We start from the raw sequence: 27,991 nt of genomic DNA on the forward strand, positions 1-27,991 counted from the left end.
ATGACTCTATACTTTAAAAGTAACTGCTGAATAGTGTTGACATGCACTAGAAAGTGTAAACATTAAAAATGCAGTGTTTTGGGTAAAGCAAAATGTTTCCTTTTACTTGTTTGTGTTTTACAGTTGTCAGCTAGTCAAAATAATATTCATTGGTCAACCAGAAACATATTTTTGTTTGTTGTTTCGCCTCCTTGTTCAAAAGGGTGTTTAATTCCTTGTTAAAGAAGAGACCTGAGGGCTGTTGAATATCTTTTCATCACTTCTTCCATTTTTAAGAAAGAAAATGCCAAGAATCCTAAACTACCAAGAATATTGAACACAGTAATGTGTTAATTCAATTAATATTTATCAATTCTCAGCTATTAAATTGAGTGGTAATATTTAATACCCAAAGAAATGCTTTACTCTGCAAGCTACGGTCTATGCTATTTGAGTGGGGTAAAGAAAACAGTAAAAACAATGAAAACTTATTTATTTGGTTTTAAGTGGCATTACATTACCTCTAGTAGAAAAGGAGTTTGTAAACTGACATGCAGAGAGGAGCAACATGGCAGTAATATGCTGGGACTTTCTTTTAATGGCAGTGGAAAAGCTACATTTCCCCCCCCACCCCCCCACCCCCCCAGCCCCAGCATAGATTTTCAAGTGCTTTATTTCATAGCCAATGCAGAACCTGATATTGTTCTTATTTGAACTATTTTTATCAGAGAAGGTTGATGAGATACAGATAATCCAGAAGAACGTGTGATGATGTCTGCCGTTTGCACTTTTGCATAGCTATGCTGCCATGTCTTCTGCCCTTCCTTTCCCATTACCAGGTAGAAGCACTGAAACTGTCTGAGAAAGAAAGTAGATGGAAGTTGTGATCATGGTGAGAAGTGTCCTGAGAGGCTGCCACTCATCCTTATTTACGTTTCAGATACTTCAGCATCACACTTAAAACATGTCAGATTTTCTCTTTCTATTGTAGAATATTGCTATACTTCCAAAGGGCCTTTTTTGTTTATGTATCCAGGGGACACACATGAGAGATTTTCCTTGAAGATGATTTTTCTTTTGTGTTTATTTGTGTCAAACAGTAAAATCAATAATCCTTATTGCTCCCCAAATCAATGAATGCTGGCCCCTACTGCTTTGGGGACCCTAATGCTGGTGCTGTTATCACTGCCCTTGTGACTTCAGGGGCTCTCTACCAGCAGGATATTGACTGCCCTTCCCAGCCTGAAGGGCAGGAGACCCGCCTTAATTAGACCTGGAAGCTTATTCTGAAAAATGTTCAGTTGATGTAAAATGTATATTATTTTCTTTTACTGAAAACTTCTGCAAAAATTTTCATCCTTCCCTCTGTCCAGATTTTTCCATTGGAAGTAACTTTATTAGCTCTGAAGGTCACCCATTTTCGTGAAATAAAACAGAATTCCCTGCTTTAATGAATTAAACCAGAATTCATATATTTGAGGGGGAGGTTTCATTTTCATAATCACCTGAGTTTTAACTTTGTCATTCTCAGGCTTTCTTTGCTACTGGAAAGGACCCAAGACTTTAAACATACTTTGCTTTACTTTGTATTATTCCTTAAGTTCTCAAAATTGAGGAATTCTTAGAAGTTGGTAACACAGCAAGTGAGGGAATTAGCTGGGTCTATTCCCTGTCAATCATAGGCAACTGGGCAAGAGAAGTCTAGTCCAGAAGGGACTGCAGGGCATCATATCCCACCAGCTACACCACAGTGAGAGGAAAATGAAGGAACGATGTGGAAATCATCCTATAAGCACATTTTCCAGCCTTTTATGTCACTCATTAGCAGAGATATAAAAAAGGATCAGGGTTTCCATGAAAGGAAGGAAAAAATGAATTTGAGATTTATTGCCTGAATAATTTTAAAAGCACAGGCTTTTTTGTTTGTTTTCAGGCTTTTGTTGATTTTGCTTTTGATTTTTCTTCAAAGTTACCATGATCTGGGTTGAGCTACAGCAGCACTGTGCAAGCTGAGTATGGTTATAAAGCACTTTGAGTGTCATGTAAGGGGCTTTCCAATGTCTGCTGTGTAAGGACATGAGGTCTGGTAGCAGGTGGATTAAATGGGCAGTGAGGATTGCAGAGCACTTCCAATCCTTGGAAGGCTGAGTGGTGACAGCAGGAAAGGGAATAAGGAACCTGTCCCCATTAGGCAGAAGGCAGAAGTCTTGAGATGAATTATGACTGCAAGGGAAAAACGTGTACTTGCAAAGTGAACTGTGATGCTTGTGTCCCACTGGGAAATGTGAATGCCATTACAATGCTGCTTTCCATAAATAACACATAAATTAATGCATTAATTTAATTATTTAACTTTCAACATTTTCTCACCTGGCAGAATGGAAATGCTGGTAGAAGCTTTGATAAGCACAAAAAAATCTGTGCTACTCTTCTTTTATGAATGACTTTTAGTCACTGGAAAGTCTCAGACTATTAGGCTGTACGGAGTTCTCTTAATAAGAGAAAAAAACCCAACCAGCAACATAGGATTGTGGGGTTATTCATACAGTCTCACATGAAATTACTGCTAACACTGATGTCTCTTTGAGCTTTCTAGGAATGATGCTACAATTTTCTCCTTCCCACAATTTTGGGAAAATTGCAAGCTACCAGAAATAACCAGTAAAAAAACCCCAACAAAACAAAACAAAACCAAACCCATATGGTTCTTTTCATTTTTTGGAGGTTTTGGTTGCTGTTTTTCATGTACCCATTCTGCTTCTGCATGACCAGAATCTTGGAGTCATTAAGTCCTTCACTCCCCTATTGACTTCTAATGGGATAATTAGGCAGTGTAAAGACATTGGACACAAACTAACTTGGGTGGTGATCTGGAGCATGTGTGGTCTCATTGTGTCAAATTAATCATGGTCTATTGTCATTTCTCAGGCATACTCTGAAAGTTTCAACCAGAGTTAAAATCTAGAGGGTTTTTTGTGTTCATTTCTTCTGCATGACCGTGACTTGGCTAATATTCTATGCAGTATGCAATATCCTATAACTGTCTTGGACTGTATAAATAATGGAAGGCATTTGCATGCTGACCTGCAGTTAAGTCTGTTTAGAGCAGTGAACTTGCTTGCTTGGCTTGTTAATATTCTAGTTCCCTAGCAATCAATCTGCTTTGATATTTCTGTGACCCAGTAAAGTATATTTTTCTTGGGGTTTAATTACGTTGTTTCATCTCCCTTTATAACTCTAAAATTCAGCCTGGCTTGATGGCCATTTGGATCATAATACGTGGACAGCACTCCTTCACCTCACCCTGTAGTCACTTGGCTATGCAGCTGTGGAGGTCTCGCTTTGCTGTCCTGGGCACTGCGGAGGTGGTTAATCATTATTAAATGTGAGCTGCTGTCCTCCACGTATCCCTGGGGTTTGTCTTTCTCAGGGTACCTTTGCCTTCTTTGTATTTGTGTAATTTAAAGCTCAGTTCCTATGTACAGAAATTACTGTTTTTATATGAAAATGCTGCTATTATAAACAAATACCTCAGCTACTATAAAACAAACAGATAAAAAAAAATAAACATCCTGAGTCAGTGGAAGTCGGTAAAGTGCAGACACTGCCTTAGGCTATCTGCGCACAGTGCAGGCTTAACCTACACATCTGTTTTATCTCCTTCCCACCCGTACCTCACTTTTTTTTTTTTTTTTTTTTTATGAGGTCACTAAAGACATTCTCTGTTTCTGAAAGTAATTTTTAGTCACCAGTGATAAGCAGAGTAATCTTTCCCAATATTTCTGGTAGTTTGGGACTTTAACTTGAGGCGGTGTTATGAAGCGAGCACCCTGAGCAGCAAACCGCTGCCTCACAGCATGCAAGCGGGCGAGGGAGCCAGGAGGATCCCTTCCCAGACCTTGGACTATTAATAGTGCTGGGAGGTGCTTGAGTAACTGTCTTCCTGTCTGCTAGATGAGATAAACGCTATGTTTATCTCATTGAAATGTCATATTAGTTTATAATAAATATTTAAACGTGCCAACAGCTCCAAATAATAGGTCAGAGAGGTGTACTACTATGATGCAAAAAACATCTGTATCATACACCAAAGCATCTTATTAAGTGTTTCAGATAGGACAACAGACTGGGAATTGTCCCCTCTGCCAGTCTGAGCCCCCTGTCATGCTGCTCCTGCACCCCCTCTGCAGTGGCAGACCCAGCCTTCCCAGGGTGCTCGCTTCTGTCACACTGGGGCTTTGAAAGGGAAGGTCCTGGGATTCACCCACTCTCAGACTTTGCAGCTTTCTCCTCTTGAGAGTTCCGCTGCGTGCAGTGGATTAAGGGGCAGCAGACACCTCTACAGATGGGCCATGGTGGAGGCTGTGGTGGGAACACACATGTGGAGCTCCTGCTGCACTGCAGTGAGCAGCTTCTGCCCTGCGTTCCTGATGGAGCCAGCCGCGGGCCTGCTGCTTCTGGTGTCTCAGACTGAGGGGTAGCTACCCTGAGAACAAACGAGGCAGAGGAGCTAGTGAGCCTGAGGTGGGAGGAAGATGCCCCCCCCTCCCCCCCAACGCAAGGAAAATGCATTTGTCTAAGAGACGCAGGGTGTTTCATAGCACATAGTTCATCATAGCACTGAGAACATGTCCAGGGTCCTCCCAGCCTGCTCTGTACCACCATCTCTCTGTTCACCTGTGAATCTTCAGCAGGAAAACAACTAATTGCAGCTTTTCTGGGTCTTGCTCCCCCCTTTTCCAGGTGTGTGTTGCAAATTTGCTATATAAAATGCATTGGTGGACGGTTTCCGTCTTAACTTCAGAAGCAAAAGAATTTTCTAGAAGTTGTTTTGATCTCCTTGGGACAACTTCAGGGCAATTTATTCATCCAGAGTTATGTATCACACCTTCTCTCAGTGAACATCTTCCCATATATTTTGTTAAGTTTTTTTTAAAACTGTGGACTGACTGAACTGTTACTAAAATAAATGGCAGTGTACAGTCCTTTGCATCTATTAGAAGACCACAGAAATCACTGAAGTCAGTAGAAAGCCTCTTACTTGGCATCGCATAGCCCCTAAACCCCCACTGCAGGGGAGGGACAGGACTCTCAGCTGATGTGTATGTAGCCTGTCAAGGAAGAAAAACTTGTCATGGCATTACAGTTTTCCCTCTTATTCATGCAGACTCATTAATTTGCTAAACCAGAGCTTTCTGAGCCTGGCAGATCTATTAATCTGTATATTTTCCAGTTTGCCAAACATTAAATTACCAGAAAAGTAAATGGAAACTCTCATTTAATTCTAGTGCTTAAGATCTCCTAACATAATCTAAAAGTGCTTGAGGAAGCAAAAGGGAGTAACCAAAGCCTGTGTCATCCTTGAGCTTCCGTTCACCTCCCCATAAGGGAGCAGCGTTCCTCTTTGGAGGAGCTCTGCGCACACGCATTAGCGTAATTTCCTCCGACAGTTCTCCTGGTAGAGGGGAATATTCTTCCAGTTATTGTATCTCCAGAGGCATCCCTGCATAAAAAGCATGTCTTCACTATTAAAGGAATCATGTTAATGGGCCTAAAACGTTTCAGTCAGGGAACTGAGAAATTTAGTGAGGATATTACATTGCAGAAGCATTTTGTTGCTGGGATATGTGCACATGTGGGCTATTGACTCATCTGTATTTAACTTCTCTCAGCCTTTGACTTGACCTTTCACTTGACTCTCACTCCTGTCATTTTCTTGGTATGAAAAAAATTTAGCCTTTTTTTTGACCTGTGTGAACTCGTAAGTTCTGGTTGCTCACATATGTAATCACAAAGCAAACAAAGCAGCTGTGAAAGGCTCCCACTGAAGGAAGCAAGGCTGTTACAGTGCAGCCAGAGACTGTGCAGCATCCTACTCCTCTCCAGCCAGCTCTTGCTTATCTTACAGATGCCCTTCCACATCTTACCCTGTGTGGTATTCCAGGTGAAGCTTGTAACAGGCCATGATTTCTCAGTAACCTGATCGACATTAGAGTATGTCCCAGTTCAGACTGAAGTCTCTCTGGGAGAGCTGCTGGGAGTTCATTCATCTTTGTAGGTCCTGTTTTACACCCATACCCTAGATGAAAACCCAGGAACATCATTCTTTAAGAAGACATTAGTGGGTCTGGTGCCTTCTAAATTCTTAAAATAGAAAGTTGTCCTCTTATTCTGAATTCAGTTTTCCTACCTAGTGAAATTTTATACAACCAGGAGTAAAAAATCTTCTCTGTAAAGGATTCACCGAGGTTCAGAAGCTGTTGGAAAAGTTGGTTGGGTTTTCTTCTGGCCAGAAAATTCAGCTTGGCCCTTGGATAGGGCTATTTTTGCCATGCTGGCCGGAAAGCACTTTCTAGGTTCCAAAAAGGGATTTCTGGAGAAATGCAGTGTAGTCCATACCTGTCACTCTCATAATATCTCCCATTTTTAAGTACCATTTTATATTATGAATAGCCTTACTATCCATTCCTTTAAAACAAATCGGTAGCTTCTCACTCTTTAAAATACTTCTGCTGTCTGTGTCTCAAAAAACGTCCTTACAATGCTAATTTGAACTGTCATCAGATGACTGATCTCTCATCCTAAGAGTGGCATATTCTCCTCATGGTGATGATTTCCCCTGTTTCAGCATTGTATGTCATGTACGCATTGCATGTCTTCAGACACGGAGTGGTCTAAAAGTCAAGACTATCATTGTAGTACCTCTATGACCACTGAACTTACTGGAAACTTACAGGTGAAAAGAAGTTCTAGGAAGTGTTTGTAGCTATCTGCTTAACTTGTAGCCTTTTTTATGACCCTTTTAACTGACAGTTTGAAACTTTTGTTATTTCTGATCCTACCAAAGTAATTTTCCTTTTAAAGTAAATGGAAGGCTTGGCATATTCAGACAAAAAAAAAAAAAAAGTTCTTATCATAAATGAAAAATCAACAGCCCCTTCCCTTTTATTACAATAACAAAAGTTTACTAATGTACTCTTCATTCTTGTATCTCTGGTGACCAAAGTAACAACTAAAATTAAACTAAGCTTTATGTATTATTTGTCCTGAACTTGCTTGGCAAGGGTGGAGGCTTGGAACTCATATAACAAGAGAACTGATTCTGGGTCCATCTTTTGTGTTATGTGGTTGATGTTCATTCTATAAAAGCAGAAGGCTCATGAACATGCAGGACAGCCTTGGCCACCAAGTGATAGTGAAGTGAATGAAGGTATGGAGGAGTGTGGTTTAGCATGCAATGCACCTTGCTCTTCTTCTGTATGAAGCTGCTAGTAAGGACAAAACATTAATTTTTTTTGGCTGTTGCTCTGTAAAATAAGTGGATGTAGAAGCCTTAACTTAAAATGGGCATTGCTCGTTAATTAAGGAGATCCATTGATTTCTTCTTAGTAAAGGACTGTTAGCCAATGTATGTTCACTGCTAGGGAATTACTGAATTTGGATAGAGCCTAAGATAAGTGAGAAGAAATATTTTTCTTCCCTGGGATAATTTTTCTGTCTGATTCTTAAAATAAGTAATATATATATTGTCTGTTAAATTATTATAATTACTAAATTATTGTAATTTTTAAATAACTGGTTGCAATTTTATAGCAAGAATATTAATTACCATATTTAATAAAGTATTTATCATTGCTTAACAAAATATTTCTGAAATTTTTGGGTTGGGAGAAGCTCAAAGATGAGAGTTCAATAGATCTGGATCTTGCCTGAGGAATTCTTTTTAAAGGAACGCTTGGCATGTATTTGACAGCTTACCATTAAATGTATGCTTTCAAATCATCTGCTGGTGGCATGGATTTTCAGATCACATTGTAACAATGCAAGTGCCTGGAACCCTAACCTTCATGATGCAAAGATTCAAAAATAGAGCCGGTGCTATTTATACTGCCTATTTGGCTATGCATGAAATGATATTGAATAAAAGGCTTGTGTAGAAATCTCTTTCACATTTTCATAGCAAATAATGAGCATACATTAAGAACAAATTACATGTATCTGAACTTAATGGGTGAGGTGTCCCAGGCTTCTGCAAATGAATACTAATGGAAGGAAGCTGTAATATATATTGAACATTTAATTAACTTTTGGGGCAAAGCTGTCAGTGCATGACACAGTGGCAGCACGTGTAAGAAAAGCAAACAAACAAATAACCCCCCAACCTGTATTTACAAGTACAGTTCCAGAACGGGAAGCAAGAGACATTTTAGCAGCAGTTTTTCTGTAGAAGAATCCTAATGCCTCCGTGCTGCAGTGGCTGGTACATATACATGGGAAAATGTATATGTAAAATCCTAATGGGATTGTCCTTTGGCCCCTGTGTGTGTGGCTTTCTGTTTTCAGTTTTCTTTTTCACTAGCATTTCAGTGGACTATGATTGAGATGGCCATGGGTTTACTGTGCTGTGTCAGGAACAAAATTGAAGTGTCTGTGATGTGTCAAAGGACAGAGCCATGTGGCGCCTCATCGGGGTCTGTGTGTGTACAACAAGAATGAACCTGCATGCAGTCGCCCCAAGTTTTGTAAACCTGCAGTGACTGCTGATATACAGCTGATATTTTCATCCTGTACAAGTTGGTATCACCTGTAAATGGAGAGGAATTGGGAGTTCTGTGTTTGCAGTCTCTCTAAATCACTGTGAATACATTACATTATCACATTAGGAAATGTATATAAAATACAACTCTGGCTGAAGCATTTGACTTTCTGGAAAACCAGCCGAAACACTGTCTCAGTGAAAGCAGAGTAACGCCAGGAAATAATCAGCTAGGATATATTCTCATCAGCTAGGCTATTTCCTCATCATACAGGCAGTTCCTGGCAATGTCAACTACTGCAGCCTATGACAATTCAGTCTAAGTCACTTCTTTGTCTTGTGAGCAGCATATTAAGATACAGTATATAAGTAGTGATGCTAGCGATCCTTGCGGTCTCCACTAGGATACTACTAAACAGCTTTTAGTCAGTTAATTGCAGAGTGGAGAAGGTGATGCTTATGTGTTTGTTATTCAAGAGGTTTCTTTCACAGTCCATACAATGTTTGGCTAACTACCATTTTCAGAGTCACTGGTACAGCAGTGAAGTGATACCATGTATTTCTAAGGAAATGTGAAGATGTGAGAGACAACCCAAAGACCAGATAGACCAATTACTCTGTATCAAAGCCAAGTGAATCCCCTGATGGTTAGCTGATGTACAGCTGGGGGTTTATCAGCTGGGGAACTGCAAACAAATTATAAATAGCACCTATTCCTAGGAGCTAAATTTCCTCTCCATGTTGAATTTTGTGAGCAGGATTGCATTTGCCATGAGTAGCTGTCGATTCCATCTTGTCCCATTTTGTTACATTTGGGAGCGCTGATTCATGATTTGGGAGAGCAGCTACATTTTGTTGAGCATTTCCAAATGTATGGATTTCTGGTATAAGTTTGATCTTTGAATGTAGGGTAAACTTTCCATTAAGTGTAACTGCTGTGTTTGTTGTCACTGAATACGCATTTTTGCTCAAAAAGGTTTTGCTCTTTTGGGCTGAAAGCACTGCAGTTTTTGGTTGTGATGACTCTGTCTTACTGGTAATTCGTCAGTAAGTGCTATGTCTCCCCCAGCCACAGCCTGGCCCCAGTCCATCTCCCGCAGAACTGCTGTGGTGTTGTGGGACAGGGAGGCACAGCAAGGCTCTCCAGCCTCAGAGTTCCCATGTCCTCTGAGGTTCCCTGGTACTTTTGAGGACTTGCAGAGTTTGGGTATCCAACCCTTTGCCCTGTTGAGGCTGAGGAGAGGCAAGCCTAGCTTTCTGCACTTGTCCCACTTTGCAAACACAAGCACTGATGCACGTACACACAACCAGATACCACCACTTTTCCTAGCTGCTGCATAAGGAATAATGTTACCAGGGACAAATTGCCCTTAACAATCTCCTTTTGCATCTGTATGTAATGTCCCTGGCCGCCTTTCTAACACAAAGTGCAGTTACTTGGATTCACTTTGTGGTGTGTGGAGCTTGAAATAAATTTCAGGAAATGTTCACATTTACTGTTTACATACTCCAGACATAGCAGGTGCTGTAGTCACCGTGGGAAGCAACCTCCTCCCCCAGAGCAGCACTTTCTGCCTAGAAATGTGGGTTTGGTTTTGACACAGTTGTAAACTTGGGCAGCTGCTGGTTCTCTATTCTCCTGACTCAGAAAAGAAAAAAAGGTTTTACATTCTGGCATTAACTAGAAAAAGTCAGAGATGGGATGACATTCTTCAGATTTTGCCTGGGGTAGGGAAAGGAGCTAGTAATTTGCTGCAACAGCATTATTCCCACCAGCAGTAACGAGCCTCTACATACCAGTACGGGAACTGGCCCTCAACAGTTCCTCATCAGCACGTGAGTGTTTTGAGTGAGGTGGAGAGGGAGAGATTCAACGAGACTGAAGGGAATGTTACAGTCAAAGGAGATCACAGCCTCACCACCCAAAATGTGAATTATATCTTATCAAACTGGCAGAAAAGCCAGCAAGTAGTAAGATGCATCCCATTTTATTTAGCTGGCAGGCAATAAACAGCGGTCAGCCTGCTGCCTCATATCACTCACTTTCTGCAGGATCTGTGGCTTGACTGCCTTTTATTACCCGCTGGCTTTTCTACTGATTTCATAAAATGTGGTTTTAAGAGCTTTCACGACCTCCTTAATTCATCTTGCAGTGCCTGTGTGTTTCAGGGACTTCACTATGTATATGTGATCTAACTTGATCAAATACAATGAACTGTAGATGCTGTGGCGCTTGTGTGGTGTGTAGAAAAACAAATATTGAACAGAAAAGAGAAGGTAAATCAAGAAGTCCCTGCTAATCTGACAGGGGAGTACAGAAAGGAGAGAGAAGAAAAAACAGTAAAAGGTTGCTTAGAGTGCAAAACTTACATTTATAATATGACACAGAGGTCAAGAGAGCAATGATATTTTGATATGTAAAATACACACAAAATGATAGTATGTAAGCTTATGTATTTTAGATAGCCTTATACACTTTACACTGGCCAACACAGTGGTCGGAAGAAGATTTCCCTGTCAGCAATTCCACAATTACCAGCTGTGTGCAGGAGTCGTTGCTGGTCTGTGGGAGAGCCCGGACCTGCCGGGCTGTGTGTGCCGCTGGAAACAGTGGGAATTGGAGCCCAAAGGACCAAAATAAGCCCAGGGTTGTATTGAGGCCTTTCTCTTTGTCTTCATTGTGAATTAAATCAGCTTTTGCTGCTAGGTTTAACTGGGTCAAAGCTGGATTTTTCTTTTCTCAAAATAAATATTTTCCACCTACAGGTATGCCAGATACTGGCTTATAAATGTTTCCAGTCAGAAAAAATGTAGGATAGATTAGGGGAGAAAGTGTAACAGCACCAAGGGAAAAAAAAATTAAGTAATTGAGTTCTTTGTGTGTTTCAAAAGCTGCTTTTTCTTCGAATTTAACTCAGTTATACTATGATTAGGTGCTTTTGGTTTTCTCCCTCACTGTGAATGTAGAGTTCAGTCATTTTTCTCTTTCATACAAAAAGCATCCATTAAGACAAATCTCAGTATGGCTCTGTAATATGACTTGTGACTGTCATGAGACATCCCTAATTGCATTCATGTCATCAAGGATTTTTTTTACTAAGTATTTGCCTAGAACGGTTATGTCAGAAACATTTCAAAAACTTCTTGTTATTACAGCTGAAATATAAACCCAAACCAAATAATCCAGAAAATATTTACCTTACTGTATTGAATAATTTGGTGTAATATAGCTTAATTACACTGTGTATTGCTTTCCCATAATCATTATCTTCTGATAGAAAACTAGGTATGAACTAAAAGGAAGAGGCATAACCTAATCTGTATAATTTCAATTAGTATATTATAGAATCATAGAATCGTGGAATGGTTTGGGTTGGAAAGGACCTCTGAAGGTCCTCTAGTCCACCGCCACCCCTGCAATGAGCAGGGATGTTTTCAGCATCTTGTTTCACACTGATTTTGTTGTTGTTGTTGAGTCTTACTCTAGTGTGCGAAAGTTTGGCATCAAATGACTGGAAGTGATAAAATTGGTCATTTTTCATTTTTGAAGTCTATTTTCAGCTGCACTAATAAAATTCCCCAGCCACTAGGAGCTATAGTGTGCTGTAATGAACAGTCTCGGGAAACAAGTATCTAATTTTGGATGTAGATGGTGGTGGAAATCTGGCTAAATGAAAGCTTTTCCAAGCAGAACCGTCAGGAGGAAACCATTGCTTTCACCAATGAGGTCTCTTCCATGGAACAGAGCTTTTCATAACACACTGCTCGTGCCACCGACAGCCACTTATAAATCATAGGAATAATGATCGATGGGGCGCTATTGAAACAAGCTTCACAAGCTGGAATTTATAAGCTTCATCCCAGAAAGGCGGGTGCAGCCCAGCAATCATCAGAGCAGCAGCAGGAGATGGGTGGCTTCATGCTCCAGACCAAAGGAGGTCCCCAAGTCCCTGCTCTTCCTATAGATCATGGTCCCCCAGGCTTCCCTGGGGGAGTCTTCTGCAGTTTGAGGTACTCACCTTGTGTCTGCATGCACCACACATGCTGCCACATGTGCTGCGCTCTGTTTCCGATTCAGTCATTTAACCTATTGGTTCGAAACAGAGTTGTGCAACTCCAATCTATTTCTGGAAGAAGCTTTGTTCTCCATTTCAATATTGTAAATGCAGCGTAATGTCAGAGTTTCAATCCATAACCAATGGAGATAGGATTCTCACAAGTGCTTGATATCAGTTATTTGTAACTATGGAAATTGATATACATTTAATGTTTTCAGTAAACAGTGGGTGTAGATTTAGGCTAAACCTGAACCCATTTGAGAATCTCAGACATGTTCTGTGAGACAGCTTGTTCACAGCTTATACCTAAGGTTAGACCCAAAAGTAACTACAAAGAAAACTAAACAAAACTGGCTTTTTTCTGAGGAATTGAAAACCTATTCATTGTAAGGGTTGTGAACCCCTGAAAAGCAGAGGTACATAAAAACAGGACCCTAGTTTTAGGCAGCTGGGTTTGAAGAATATTGTCTCAGATCTGTGCAATAAACAGAAAAACTTTTGTTCCAGTAATCTCAGATGAATGGCAGCTTTGGTACGTACCAGACAGTCTTTGAAAAATACGGCAATAAAATAAAGGGAAATAACTTTGGCCTATAGGTTAAATTGTGCACGCTAAATAAAACTGGGCACACTATCATTCAAGAAAATAGCACAGAAAAGAGGGAATTTCTTCTTGCTGAATTAAGAGAGGGTATGTCTTGAGGATTTTCTTTCACTGATTGAGACTAATTTGCAGGTTATCGAAGTGTGATATCTGAGTCCTGCAGAATGTGGCCCTTCTGTGACACATTTTTAACATATCAAGTTGCTACGGGACACCTAATAAAATAGCAAAGAGCTTGCAGGATACTCTGTGGTGTAGCTAAGTTTTTTCAGTTGTGTAGAAAGTGATTCCTAGATTCAAAATGCTAATCTGTAGCATTTGACATCTGTCACAGGGTGTCAGATTTGGAACCCTCTGCATAAAAGGCACTCAAGTCCTTAACAAGCTACCCTCGTTTTGACAAATGCGCTGCTTCTACCTGCTACTATTTCTGTGTGAAGAGGAAGGTGACAAAGTGCTTCAAGTTAGATGACAAAAATATCTTTCTCTCTGTTCAGTAACCTCCATGCACCTGGTCTCCATGGTGCTGTAGGATGGGGAGCTCAGGAGGCAGACAGCTTTAGTTACCAGTCTCTTCAGCGTGCCTCCCTGTGTGGGGATGGGGCAGGCAGAGGTTAAGCAGCAAAATTTCTGCTGTTACACCAACAGCTTCTCCTCCAATGTTACAGCATACTCAGGTTCAACTGAAGAGAAAGATGGGAAAAAAACACTAGCAAAACTCTAGAGGCCTTGCTGTTCACTTGCAAAGGCAACAAAAGAATCTCTGCATTTCATTTTGCAAAACTTCCATAAGAACCAAATTACTTTTTTTTTTTTTTTTTTTTTTCCGCCTCAGTCTGTAGATTAACTGGAGGAAGGAGAAGAGAGGGGGTTGCTGTGCTTTTTTGCTCTTCTTGCACATACATATTGTGTGCACACTCCTGCGTCACACACCATGGCCATAGACCCTTCCCCTCTCCTCCTCTCCCCTGTCCCAGGGTCCAGAGTGATACTTCAGGAGCAGCTGCAGCAGAGAGTGAAGTCAGGAGACACTTTGGAGAGACTTACTTGTATCACAGTGGGGTTATATGGCAGCAGTTGCTCAAAACAGAGCTTTCACCTTGCCATAAGCCACACTCCTCCACCCTCACCCCCTGGCTTCTTTGCAGGGCTACAGGAGCCCACATGAAGCTGAGTGTTGCAGGAAGTCTTCTCCAGCAGGCAGAAACCCCAGCAGGGTCTGGGAGATGGAGCTGGTCCCGGTCACAGCTCTGTGATGCTCAGTGGTTGTCTTGCTTGGTGGCCACTCTCATGAGCAAGGTGATGCTGGCCAATCTGGCCATGACAGCATTTTTCTGCTCCCAATCTAATTTTGCATTAAAAATTTGTGCTTTATTTTTCCACTAAGATTTTATTATTATTTTTAAAGGGCCTAATAGCCTGTTGTCAATCCAGAATGAAAAGCCTAATGTTTACCATTCTGGGGGAAAAAGCTAGGGCCTATGTGGAGGCCATTATTCTCCAGAGGTGCTGGTGGCAGCGACTGGTGCTGAGTCTCTGGCTCTGCTGTGCCGCAGGGCATACTTGGGCATGGCAGAGGCAGCTGTAGAAACGTCTCACTGGCACAAGAGCCATCTGCCCAATCCTTCATCAGACTCTTCCAAACTGCTCAGAAGAAAGATGCCTTCATGGGTTGAGTGAAATACATTACGTGTTTTCCTCCCAAGATAATTCATTTAAGTAGTGGGGCATTTTAATAAAAGCCCAGGGAACATGCGTGCGTTCTTCAATGTTATTAGAAAAAGTCTAATGAGCTTTAACGCAGCAATATGTTGGCTTAGGCCATTGTTGGTTATTTTTCAATTAGAAGGAGCCTTGTTTCTCTGATTAACTGAAAACATGAGAAGCCACCAGCGGATGCAAAGCAGATCTGCTGTCAGCCCATCTTTGTATCCCTGCTCCCCGGTGCATTGCCTAAAGCTGTCCCATTGGCTTCACTCCAAAAGGGGTTAAGGAGCTGGTGAGAAATATGCAGAGAAATACTGACTGGTGTCTTGGCACTGTCCCCAGCGGAGAATCATAGGGACTTGAGTGAAGTGGGAAGGGCACGGCCCCAGGGGCTACCCGTGGTGTCCGTCGTCCCACACCCTCCTTCCCCCGTCCCACACACACCCCCACGCCAACCCCCCCACCGCAGCAGCCCTGCTGGATGCCTTAACCTTCACTCCCCAAACAAAGATACAGCCAGTGCAGCAACCCCTAAAGTTCAGACTGGTTGTGATACACAATATCCCAACTGCCAGCAGATTTACCACAATTGTAATTGTAATGTGTTGTAATTATTGTAAATTATAGCATATTTCGTTTTGCACTCATTCTTCCTTTAGTCGTATTTGCACAACTCTCAAACCACGGGGGGATCTGTGGGAAGAGCGTAAGGTGGGTTAATGAACAGATGTTTTATCAATAGATAATGAGGCTCTGCCAGTGCTAGCCATTGCTTTACTTCCTAAATCTGGTCAGTGGCTTGGGAAGTCAACCACGATATTTATGATTCAGTACAGTCTGTGCTCCTGTCTGCTGAGCCACTACATCAGCAAGGTTTAAGGTGCACTTTTTTTTTTTTTTTTTAGTAACTCAGCTCCCTTTATTCTATAAGCTCTATCTACAATATGAAGAACTCCCAACCAGAGCTGTTTTCTTTATCACATGTTATGCTACAAAGTTCTTCCTGTCTTCTCAAATTCAGAAGGATTGTATAGCTGTTTAAAGAAGAGTAGAACAAACATTCTGGTTTGTGTGGGTGAATTTCCATGGGAGTCAGCTTGCTTTGCATTGGGCTGCATTTGGCAGCATGTCGATGTCTGTGTGGGGAAATTGGCACGGATTACCTCTTTATTCACTGTGTCTCATTTATAAAAGGAAAAGGTAAGTCCAAAAGCTTCTTGAAAATGTCAGACCAGTAGACAGACCAAAGCTGCAGAGATGGTTTAGTTTATTTTAGAGAGGATCTGTTACAAATTCACATTCCAATTTGTTGACATAATATTGTTACATGTTTGCACCATATGTTTATGATTTTAAACATCTTGGGGGGAAAACAAACAAAACCTATGCTTCCTGCTAGAGGGACCCATAGGCATCATAATCCAGGACAGAAAATTCAGATGGTGAATTGTATCTCTCAGAACATCAATCAGACCTTGTCAGCAAAGAATGAGTAAACAATGCTTTTGTTAACCTGAATTTAGTCACTGATAGTGTGTTTCCTAAAAAGAATTCTTTTGAGAAACAGGTCAGCAGAGAAATTAGATTCTTTTTTTTTCTTTAATAGCGCACTTTCTTACCACACTTTACACTTCTAGCAAGGCTTGTTTTTTTTAATGTATCGTTTTATACATGGTCCCTAATGAGGAACTTATTTTAATTTAAAAAACAATATGGTATCTCTTGCCTGCCCAAGGAGATCAAAGAAAATAATTTGTGTCACTATTTAGCAATGGAAATATAATGGGAAAAAAGGGAGATTTCTTAATTCCTGGTGTTTTAATATGATCGATGAGTAAAATAATGCTTTTGCCCTGGTATCTGCCTCTCCTTCCACAGCACAATACTGTTGTTGTTCCCATAGGGAAAGATTATCTGAGAACAAAGAATGAACAAAATATGAGGACATTTTTTATTTTCTATTTTCATACAGCTTTTACAGGCGTACAGAAGAAGGAATAGTATATGTGATTCCTTGATTAGTAGGCTATTCTATGAGGAAACACCATCTCTGGGCCAATGCCTGTGTGTCCCCCCCCCAGTCACTGGAATTAGTGTTCTTTGGGAGATGATGATGTTCGAGTGGAAAAACCTTTTCACCCCCAAAATGTAAACTATCATGTGAAATTGCTTAGTTTAGAAATGACTGTTCTGAGAAACACCAAGCTGTTTTTCAGCTGCACCACCTCCATAGACTTATCTGCAGCTATAGTCTTACTCTTGGCCAGACCATCTTATTCCCTGTGTCACTGGCTCTCACTTTGCAGCTGCTGTGGCTGGTCCTTACAGAAGTCATTGTGCTAGCCTACACCAGAATCACCAGGCAGCTAAAGTACATCTCTTCATTACGTTAAGGCAGCATTTCCAATATGAAACTTTTGTGGTTTTGTTTTGACACTTCCAGTGGAAAACATGCTTGGTTGACATACACATATAATTATCCATCAGCTCAGAAAGATGAGGATAAATTGCTTTGATCTACAGAACCCATTCTTGTGAGGCTGGTGCTCCTAAGGACACTGTTTGCATCCCTGCCTGCTCACAAAAGCACAGGAGCTTTTGGACATATTGTTGTTGTTAATGTCATTTAGATCTTGTCTTGCCACAGTTAGTGATGGAAATAGCTTCTTTGTTCGCTGGTCAGGTTACTGATGGATGTTTCCCGGGAGTGGGAAAACACAGCTTCAGTGCAGTGTTGGTGCAGTGGGATCTGAGCCTGTGGGAACAGAGGAAACCTTGCAGGAGGATTTCCACTGAAGTCGGACTACATTTTCAGTCAGAGCAAGCGGGTTTGCCACCTATTTCTCAGAATCCCACTTCGACATTATTCACTTTGCGTTAGTATCTAGAAACCATGTCTGGAAAAATACACAGAATTTCGCTCTAGCTAGCAAAGCACCGAGGTTCAAGGCAGGTGCTTAAATGCTTTGCAGAACTGGGTCCTTGCAGGGAAACCTATATATATATTTATGTACTATATGGATTATATATATACATATTTTTTGAGCTGGAAGCTTATCTGGCTTGTACTTAGCACTAAACACTAATTAACTACAATTACTTAGACCTGTATTTGGGAAACACATACAAATATGATCCATGCAAAATCAGATGATCTGCCCTCCTGACAGACTGTTCCAAATAACATTAGCTGTTCATATTAATGGAAATCAAATGTAATAATTAGTGATTCAGAGAAAATTGGGGGGAAAATCAGAGCTACTCAGAGCATTAGTAGAGGGAAAGAATAAAGCTTTAAGATGGGTAAATTGCGTTTGATGAATGCCACAGGTGCAACACTTTTCAATACACCTTTGCTGGGCTAATAGCAATAAATGAGGCTCTGAGCTCAGTTAGGGGTGCCAGGCACTCTTCTAATAACAGTAATTCCAAAATAGTGGGTGAGTATGAGCTTAGAAATGAAAAAGGGAAATCAAAATGCTGTCTCATTCTTGCTGAAAGAAGCTTTTGACTTCTTTTAATTTTAACAAAAACAACCCACAAACCCCAATCCTGAATTATACAACGTTTTGCTGCATAACTTTTACAATTCCAGAAGTGTGATAATTATATTACAAAACAAGCTTTGGAGGACTGTGGACTTTGAATCAAACCTGACAGGATTTTAGGCTAATAAATCACTGAAGAAGGCCAGAACTATGGGGTAAGATAAAGATCCTGCAGACTCAGTGAGGGTCAGACAGGTTTTGATGGCTGTTGTGTCTTACTAAGTCTCCTCAAACTTGTCTTTTCCCAGCTTCTCCTTCATATGAGTCAGCGGCAGAAGTGAGCTTTGGGGGAGGCTGGAAGGGCAGGCAGCATCGCAGAGTAGCACCCCTGCAAGTGACGAAGCGAATTAAAGGCATCAGGAGCACTTGGCAGTCATCAGCAATAATCTGGCTCTTGACAATACTTACACCCAACTAGTTATATCACCTGTGCTATCTACATGCTTGGCTTTAACAGCAAATTTGGGGGGGAGTGGCTACCACATATGGGAGAATTTACAGCCAGGTTTTTGCAGCATTCCTAGCTGAGATATTTATGTTCTGCCATTATACCACAACTAATTTATTGGGAGCTGTTGTGAAGGTGATAAAGAGACGTGGAGGACAGCAACATGTTTCGCCTAGCAATATGGTAAATAACTTGGCTGCTTTTGAATACCATGGATGACCGCATTTCTTCCTTAGATATCTAGTTACTTACATTGATGAGCATAAAGTATCTATTCTGCTAGTGGAGGTAAACTTTCATCTACCTGAAAATACTTAGCATTGTCACATATTTGAAACAGAAGAAGGGATGAGAGGCTGGGGACTGATGCAGCAGGAACTCGTGGCTCTTGCTGCGCTTCAGCTGCAGGTGCAGCACAGGGCTGCACAGACTCACTCTGTGACAAGACAAGGAAAAGCTGTTATTGTGATCATCTCCTCTGACTTTCTGCCTACTCCACGCTTCACTTCTGAGTTGCACATGATCGTTCTTTCAGCAAGCCCACAACTTCCCACAAGTACTAGAGCATTGCTCTGGATTCAAACTCCAGGCTCACACAGGATTACCTGGTTCCCCTTATGCTGTTTGCTTGGGGAATCCTGCTGCTCCCAGATTGTGCCAGTGAGGGTAATGGGGTCTGCTATGTGGGTGTTGCCAACAGAATCTGTGCAGGTACACCTGACTCACTTTAGTCGTTGCTTTTGCAGAGTGTGGTCTCTTCTCTCTGACTGTTCTTGGGTGACATTGTGCAGGATTTTTAAAAAAATGTATTGTTATTGCCCTTGTCAAAATCGACTTGTTCAGGAAAGTAACTACACCATATTCAGAAGACACTTTTTCAATGTTTTGTTTCTCCAACTGTTTGAAAGCAATGATTTACAAAGCCATAGTGGAATGGCAAATGTAGATAAGGAAACTAGCCTGCAGGCACTTGCCATCTGCATTTAACTGTAATATAAATGCCAATTAATGCAAATGTTGACAATTTGTTAGCTCTTTAATACCTGCCTGGACAATAACCCAAAAAAGTCAGATGGAACTTCATTAAAACTACTTTTCAGTCCAAAATAGTTTGTTGCTTGCGCAGAGGGACTTCCCTTCAACAGCCTGGCTGTCCTCCAGATTATGGTTCAGGGGTGTTTGCAACTACATTGGGAAGAAGAGATGGTTGTGAAGGACTAACAGCAGCTGCCAAGTGTAGAAATTTCACAGGTGGAAGGTATTGGCATGTGTTCCCCAACTTGTCCCTCCTTGCTGTCTCCTGGGATACATCACACCTGCAAATAGATGGCTGGTGTTGGGAGGAGAATGAATGTGGTGCTCCAGAGCTGAGCTTTCTGGTAGAAGGTGATAGTCTTTTCTGGCTACCTCTCCGTGATAACTTCACTCATAGCCTTCTCCAAATGCTTTTCCCTACAGAGAGCACTGCTGACCCAGCAGCTTGAGAATGGTGCAGTGTACCTGGGTTTGAACTGCTGCAAACTCCCTGGGAAAAACACCCATACTGGGTGTGGTGGAAGTGCCTACATACTTCAGTGCTTTCTATTCATGTCAACAGGTGCTGCCCCACATCAAAGCTACTGTCCACCAAGGCACAGGCTTACAAGGTGAGATGAGAGCTGTCTGTCTCTGCAGCAATGTGACTGCGGCTATGTATGTTGCCCCTTTGGCCAAGCAGGTAATTTAGGAAAACAACAAATGAGAAATCTGAACATTGTCCTTTGTGCTTTTGTGCTCTCAAAGGCATTCTCCGTGTAATCTGGAAGGTGTGGGTATACGGCTTTGTCTCAGATACAGAGGAGGGACAGATAATCGAGATTACTAGAAAGAAAAGTGAGTGTACTGAATTAATTTGCTTAGCCCATATAGGTGCATTGTCACAGCTAAGTTTCATTTCAGAGTTTTTAACCTCTGCTTACATGCTTGAGCATGGAACTATTCTTCTCAGCTGGAAAATCCTCTGCTTCAAAACTTGTTCTCTCCAAATCCAAAGGCTGAAGTAGAGCATCAGTCACGAGTATCTCCCATGTCTGCTGTAATTATGTCTGTTTGAAATCTACATGCTAAAATTAAGAGATCAAACTCAGCCTGTGCAACAACCAGCAGCTAATGGGCTCATAGTACAGAGCAAGCAGGTAGGCACCTTATTTTCTGTTAACTGCTGACAGTTGCTTTGGCTCATTCATACTTCCCGCATGCAATGGAGCAGACAAGTTGGCAGTATTTTGTGGCACGCCCTGCAGCACTTCATCCATGCTGTCAAATGTGGCATGAAACCAAGCCTCTAGCTTCAGCTGGAAGAAGGAAAAGCAACAGATACTCCTAAAAGAGGGGTTTATTTGTTCTCTGTTCTTGTCTTTTGAGGACTGTGGTCAGCCCTGACAGCTGAGTCTGTAAACTGCATATGCTGTAGAAATGGTTTTCAGCTTATTAACTCCAAAAGCAGCAGAACGTATGGTTGAATTTACCAGTTTAGAGATCTGGGTTTAATTACAACCTAAATGCGTTACAGAAGTGAATGCAGATTGATGTTGCAGAAGGAGGCTGCAACAGCAGAGACAGTTCGACTCTGTCTCTTGGTAGCTGTTTGATGGGAGGTAGCTGCAGGGATGGCTTTAAGATTGTCACCAGCATGTGCTGTGTTGCTGCTAACACTCAGCCAGGTGAGGTCTGGTGACATGATGCAGAGCTGGGTGCTAGTCGTGGCTGCCAGTGAGCAGCCCTCTCCGTACGTGTGCCCAGGAGAGCTCCCAAGCGCTCACCCCTTCGCTGTGGGATAAAAAGTAAATTCAATTGTTTTATCTGGAGTCTAGGGAGAGGATGTACGAAATCAAAGTAAAAAACATTGCCTTGAAGTCATGCTTTCTTTGAAAATTTTCCTCACTTGCAGCTGAAGTTACTCCCTAGACCTGTGAGGAGTCTCAGAAATTGGGAATGACATCTGCCGTCATGATACAAGAAGACTGAACCTGCTAAAACATGCAGGTGCTCTTGGGGCCAGGGCATAGGGAAAACTGCCCTTTCCTCACTCACAGTCACTGGCAGAAGAAACCCGATGGGCCTTTCTGAGCAGTGTGCTGGCCCTGGGGACTCTGGCCACCAAAGCACCCCTGTGCCACCTGCCCTCAGCCACTTGCTGGCCACGCAGGGATGGGGAGCAGTCAGGTCATCCACAGCTTTCATCCGCTGTCCATGATGATGTGAGCTGCTGTCACTGATCCAAGCTGGAAACAGTGACGTGTTTCATGAAAAAGGCAGCAGGTCTGGGCATTTGCTTTACTTCCTTAGACGTGGCAAAGATAATTAGAAATCACAACTTTTGCATTTAATCTCTGAGAAGGTTAAAAAAACAGTACACTGTTAGATTTTGCAAGAGGTGAATGTACAAAAAAAAAAAATAACAGGTGTATAGAAAATAAACAGGTTCTATAGCATATTTTTTGCAGGCACTAGGTATCATGCACATGTGTCTATTTTCTTACTTTGTTCAGTAACTAATCTGTTTTGGAGACAGCATGTATAATGTGGCTTCCTATTGCCGCAACACATTAACAAGATTTATTTTTTGCAAAACTTGGCTGCAAAAGATTAAAACACTAATGACTGTAACTTGCATGCTTCTTTTTTGAAGTTTGTATATGATACCACACCTTGACACCAAAGCAAAAATTGTCAGTGTTAATACATTAATGAATGTTTCACGTATTTGTATGAAAGAAATCTGTGAGTTAACAGTATTGCAATAGGTTTAATTAGGAGACTATGCTTTTTAATTACAATAAGCCAGTGTTTCATATGGAGTGAAATGACGGGAAAGCATTTACATGAGTCCCGCCACGTTTAGGAGTGTCTGTCTTTGTTCTGCATTGTCATGAGAAAAATGCCATTATTTTTTCCTGTCTTAGATAACTTATACACAAAAAGTTTCATAATAATACCATACTGAGTCTGTGAAAAACAGTTGTGATATGTTACCAGTCATTTATGAAGGGAATCTTGGAGAAATGCTCAGAGTATAATACTTTTCTGCTTTTCTGTACTACCTGTATTTTTTTAAATAACACAATTATCTTGGTTTGAAGATAACACTCTCCTTTTCTGACACACAAACATATGCACACAGGTAGATTCACCTTTTCAATGGATAATGGAAGGCTTTTTAATCTAGCAAACAGCACAAAATAAGCCAATGCCTGGAAGCTGTGGCTCATGAAATTCTAACTTTAAATAAGTATTTTTAGCACTTTTAAAGAACAAAGATAAGTACTGGTGCAGTTTCCTCAGAGAAGTGCTAGATTTTCCACCAAAGATATGCTCCCAATACAAAGAAATGTAATTACAAGTTTTGGACTTTATGTAGGAATTACGGAGGAACTGGAGAGATTCTCTATTATTACAGTATTATGCCTACAGTTATGCAAAGGGAGCAGGTGACAAATTACCGTGGCTACTTCTTTTGCATTCCAATCTATTCATTTATTCTGAGTACTCAAAACACCACACAATCCTTGTATTTTTGGTTCTTGTCAGCATTCTTCTTTTGTTTGAGCTCTCTAAAGTTGTTACTTGGGCTTTTTGAGTTTTCCAGATGCAGTGGACTATATAGTATCCACAGCAGAGCAACAGTCAGCCTGGAGTATATTGTAAGGCAGATGTTCTTCAGTAGTCAGTGGGTCTTCTCTTTGGTTTGCTACTTAATGCTCCTGTTCTGTATTCCATAGGAACAGGTCTGCTTGAAGTTGAAGAATAGCTAGCTGTTTGTCTTCAAAGCAGCCTAAATGCCATTCTATAGTGTGATCAGTGGCAGTCTGAATGTCCCTGACTTGCTGAATTAGGAGAGCCCAAGCATGAGCAGCAGGACAAGAGAGCTGGTGATGGCTACTTTGAGCTTGGAAAATAAATACAGCAAAACAAACAAGTGCTAGTTGAGCAACGGGGAAATGTAATGCCTGTTTTGACATCCTTCAGTTCATTAAACATCTCAGTGACTAATGCTGTACGTGAGATGGTAACTGGTATGTGTACTCTTCCCCCCACCCAAATGGACAGTTTTATCAAGTACATTATAATGAGAAAGAATGAGTCACTAATAAATAACCCCTAAGTACAAGCAAGGAATAAAGGATGTAGTACTAGCTTAACGTAGATAAATTGGCATAACATGACTATAGCGTTTGTTGTTTTCATTAGCTACTGGATTTGGTTAGTCTTGTGTGATTGCAGCGAGTAACTGGTTGCTCTTGAAAAGCTGAAGGATTCTTAAATATCGCCTTGTTGAGAGAGAAAGCAGACAGGTACAGGTACAAAAGCTAAGGCTGAACACTTTGCAGTTATATGTTTCTCTACCATAAATAACTGCCCTTCCCTAGGACAGTTGCTGTCTCCAGGCCTGAATTATACCTGGGATCTGCTGCCTCTGCTGAGGATGGAGTAAGGTCACACCACTCGGTTTGTCTGGGTCCCAGACTGGGTCCCCCTGCCCAGAGGATCTCTCCTCCTGTGCTGGCTGCCCTTTGAGTCCCTCCCCTGAGCTCCCACAGCGGGTGTTATGGGAGCACGGAGGCACTGGCCACAGATGGAGTCGGTGGCAGCTGAGTTGTCTGGCAAAAGTGTGTGGTGGGCTTTTGGGCACACCAATTATTCTAAGGGAAAATATCTCTTCTTTTTTTTGTTTCTGGGCAAATAGTAATCTTTTTTTTTTTTCCTAGCAGAAAACTTTAAAGGGACATATAACAGCAACATGAGGAAAAACTGTTAAAACCAGAATTTATGACCAGTTCTAATGAATGGTCTGCTAGAATTGTCTGTTCATTCTCTGAATTTCACAAGGGCTACTTAGGTGTTTTAAGAAATTTCAAAAAATACTTGGATAGATCATGGCTATGTGTGATTCCTTTTTATGCCATTACAGTCCTTCCTCATATTCTTTTATAGAACATAGATCACCAATAGATCACTGTATCGTCAGTGTCTGGGATTTCATGTGTGTGGAAATGTCAGACTCATAAAATGCCATGCTCAACCTGAATTCGTACATCAATCACAAAGAAGTTTCATTAAGCTCACAGTGTTAAAGGAATGCAAAACCTTTAGAGGATCCATAAATAATGTAAAACTATTGGAAGGTGATTGAAAGTCACCAGGATTTCTTCACAACAGTCCGAACAGATTTGTAGAAAGCTGAGAAGTCTATAATTGCTTTTTATTTTTTTTTGAAACCTCATCTAGAAAACATCTGTTCGGTTTGAAAGCAGCACACTTCACTTGCCAGACGTAGTAGCCTGGGATACTTGTTGGCAGGACTGAAAGATGAGTTCAGGAAGAAAGTCGTGTTGTGTTAGCTACCTGGCCATGACTGCTGAAGTAAAAAAATTTCATTCTCTGTTCATACCGCTTGCAGAGCAAAGGGTGCTACAGAGCTATATGCAGCTCTGTGTAGCTCCCAAGCACTAAGACATGGAGAATCATGTGAGGGACACGTATGTGGCTGAGGATCTGTCAACTTGCATGAGCTGTAGCCTATCCTCTGGGAATATCCCAGGTTACCGTTTTTTGTTTTGCCCGTTGCTGTTGTATCTGTGGGAGCCGTGGGGCCTCGCTGGTGCTGGTCTCTGTGTGAGCCTGTGCTGCTGCGGATGAGGTGTAGCTGCTTCGTGGTACCAGATGTGTAAGCTGCTTTCCTCAGCTTTGCTGGGGGCTTTCCCTCACCTAATATCCTCAAGGCATTTGGATGAATACCAGTACCTCCTTGTAAGCTTATCTTAGGCAAAGCAGTCTCAGGGGCCACACTAGATCTTGGAAATTGTTCCTACGCTGATCCAGTGAGGACTGCTCAGGAGCTGCTGCCCTGGGGCTGGAAAGGACCATAGTGGAGAGAGCAAGCACAAATCCAGCCCTGTGCCTGGTCAGCTGCTCTCTGTGCCACTTCCACTCTGCTCTGGGTGAGCACCTGAACTTGGCCCTGTAAAGGTTTCTTTCTATACAATAGATTTAGAGTAATGCTTTATAATAGTTTTTGCAGCTGTTGATAAATGGGTAGGGCCTGATAATGTAAATTTGTAGTTAAAATGATGCAAGTTGTTCACACTGTTGGATCTACCAGATGCCACAGTCATGCCCCAGGAAGACGGACTCACTGATCTGATGCTGTGGGTTTCTTACACCTGAGTTATATGGTTCCATTTTATTGCATCTAGGGGGTTAGGTTTGGGTCAGATTGTTATCTTGACCATGTCATCTACCTTCAGTTACACAAAAGTAAGCAGGCCCAAGAAACCGTCTCCTGATATTATTATTCAGTATTTTAAGGCATTCCACTGTAAGCAGCTCTAAATGTAGCAGTGACCCCTTTACTGCTTTCAAAATGAAAGATCTCTCAAGCTATAGGGTTTTTTTAAAAAAAAAGTACAGAGCTGAAATGAAATTCTCTAAGCACAGCCAGTGTCTCCTGTGCTCCTTTGCACTATTTTCCATTTTGGGCACAAAATAAAAAGTGTATCTTGGCTGTGTATAATTAATGTCATGGAACTGTGATCCTGGCATGACACGAGCTGTATCACTGAGAGCAGAAGGTAAGAAGAAATCATGATTGCTCAGCAATTTACACGGGAGGATGAAGGGGAAAGGCATTTTAAATTAATGGTTCTAAGGCCTTGATGTTGCCCTGCCACATTTCATAAATCTTTTCTGAGCAATATCTCCTGTGAAAGGGACTTCACAGTCACTTGGGGAATACCAAACAGGTACCTTTTTCAGGAGGAAACTGTTTTTACATTTTGCTTCGACATCTACCCCACAGAAGGAAGTAGCGTTTCAGCTTATACAGAACACTAAATGTCTACTGACTGCAAAGAAAAGTCCTTCTCAAAGTTATTTATCTTCAAAACAACACCTGTCCCCTTTGATAAAAGGTTGAGCTCTCCCCACTGTGCTGGAGTGCCGCAACAGAGAGCTGTCTGAAGGCTGGTCCCACTCCAGCAAAGTAGAAATGCCTCTCGCCATCTCACAGCCCAGCTGCGAGCTCATCCCCAGCACTCCATGCCCCTCAGAACACGGGTGGCTCTGTCTTTGTAGAGAGCTCTGCAGCTCTGTGTGCCCTCCAAAATCAGTTCTTGCAAGCATCGCAACACATTTCAGCCATCCTTTAAAACAACTGGGGAGCAGGTTTGGGTACCTTGAAAGCTTTGGGAACACAGCAGGACTGGGAAATTGCAATGCACATGGTATTTGCAGTACTGATCTTGCATTTGGGGTGTTTCAGCAGCACCACTGTTCAGCACTGGGCAGTGCTCCCCAACATTTGACACCTCACAAGGTTTTCTGCAACTTTTGTCAGAGCCAGCAACACGTCTTACAGCATCTGTTGTGGGTAGAAGGTAACCTCACATGTTATATATGTTCCTTTCAGAGGCTTCTGTGATGGAGCAGATCGGTCTTCATGTGATCTGATTGTATTAATTGGCATTTATAACACAGTCTTTAGTACATAGTGAGAGAAGGATAGATGACCTGCCTTTATATATTCAGTGGCTCTTCATGTTCCTTACAGTACCGCTTCCAATGCACAAAAAGCTTTTACCTCACATTGCCTGCTCTTGGGTACTAAAAACACTTGAGCGATAGCACAAGTGACTCCCTTATGACAGTTATTTCCCAAAAATAATTCCTTATGCCTCCCTCATGACTGTCATTTGCTACAAAATCATTTCCACTATGATCTGTACAGAGCCACTAATGCATTTTGTGACTAAAAGCAACCACTGCTTAGCACTGGAATCCTAAAAAAATTGCAGAGGGAAAACAAACAGGAAAAAAATTGCACGATGTGTCCACAGGCAAAGGCACAGGAAGGGAGTGGAAGTGGAGGGCAGACCTTCCCCTGAGCTAACAGGGCTGGCAGCAGCTGTGCAGAGGGTCATGATGCGAGGGCCAGGTGCCTCAGTGCCCTGATGGTCACAGCAAGCCACAGCTCCTCCGGGTCGTGTGCAGGAGGAGCAAGATCATCCCCAAGGAGGAGAGGGGAGGGGAGGGGATGCTGAGGGGTTATCAGTGGTTTCCTAATAAGCCTGGGTG

The 27,991-nt window shown here is 41.7% G+C and overlaps 1 protein-coding gene and 1 long non-coding RNA gene across 3 annotated transcripts in view; one reads left to right on the forward strand and one right to left on the reverse strand.

Annotated features, from left to right (window-relative positions):
* Positions 1-27,991, forward strand: part of ZNF804B (zinc finger protein 804B) — a 272,987-nt gene that overhangs the window by 89,084 nt on the left and 155,912 nt on the right. The window contains exon 1 of one of the 2 annotated variants that reach the window (XM_080385536.1): positions 1-27,991. This exon is cut by the window's right edge and continues 172 nt beyond it. The exons of the other annotated variant lie outside the window; for it this stretch is intronic. Within the exon in view, the coding sequence (XP_080241662.1) occupies positions 27,951-27,991 (41 nt within the window). The 5' untranslated portion in view covers positions 1-27,950. 2 annotated transcript variants of the gene reach the window in all.
* The window catches only part of LOC308063085, a 384,803-nt gene that overhangs the window by 37,629 nt on the left and 319,183 nt on the right, over positions 1-27,991 (reverse strand). The window lies entirely within an intron of this gene.

Source organism: Falco punctatus (genome assembly GCF_963210335.1).
Source record: "Falco punctatus genome assembly, chromosome: 4".
In the NCBI taxonomy this organism is placed as follows: Eukaryota; Metazoa; Chordata; class Aves; order Falconiformes; family Falconidae; genus Falco; species Falco punctatus.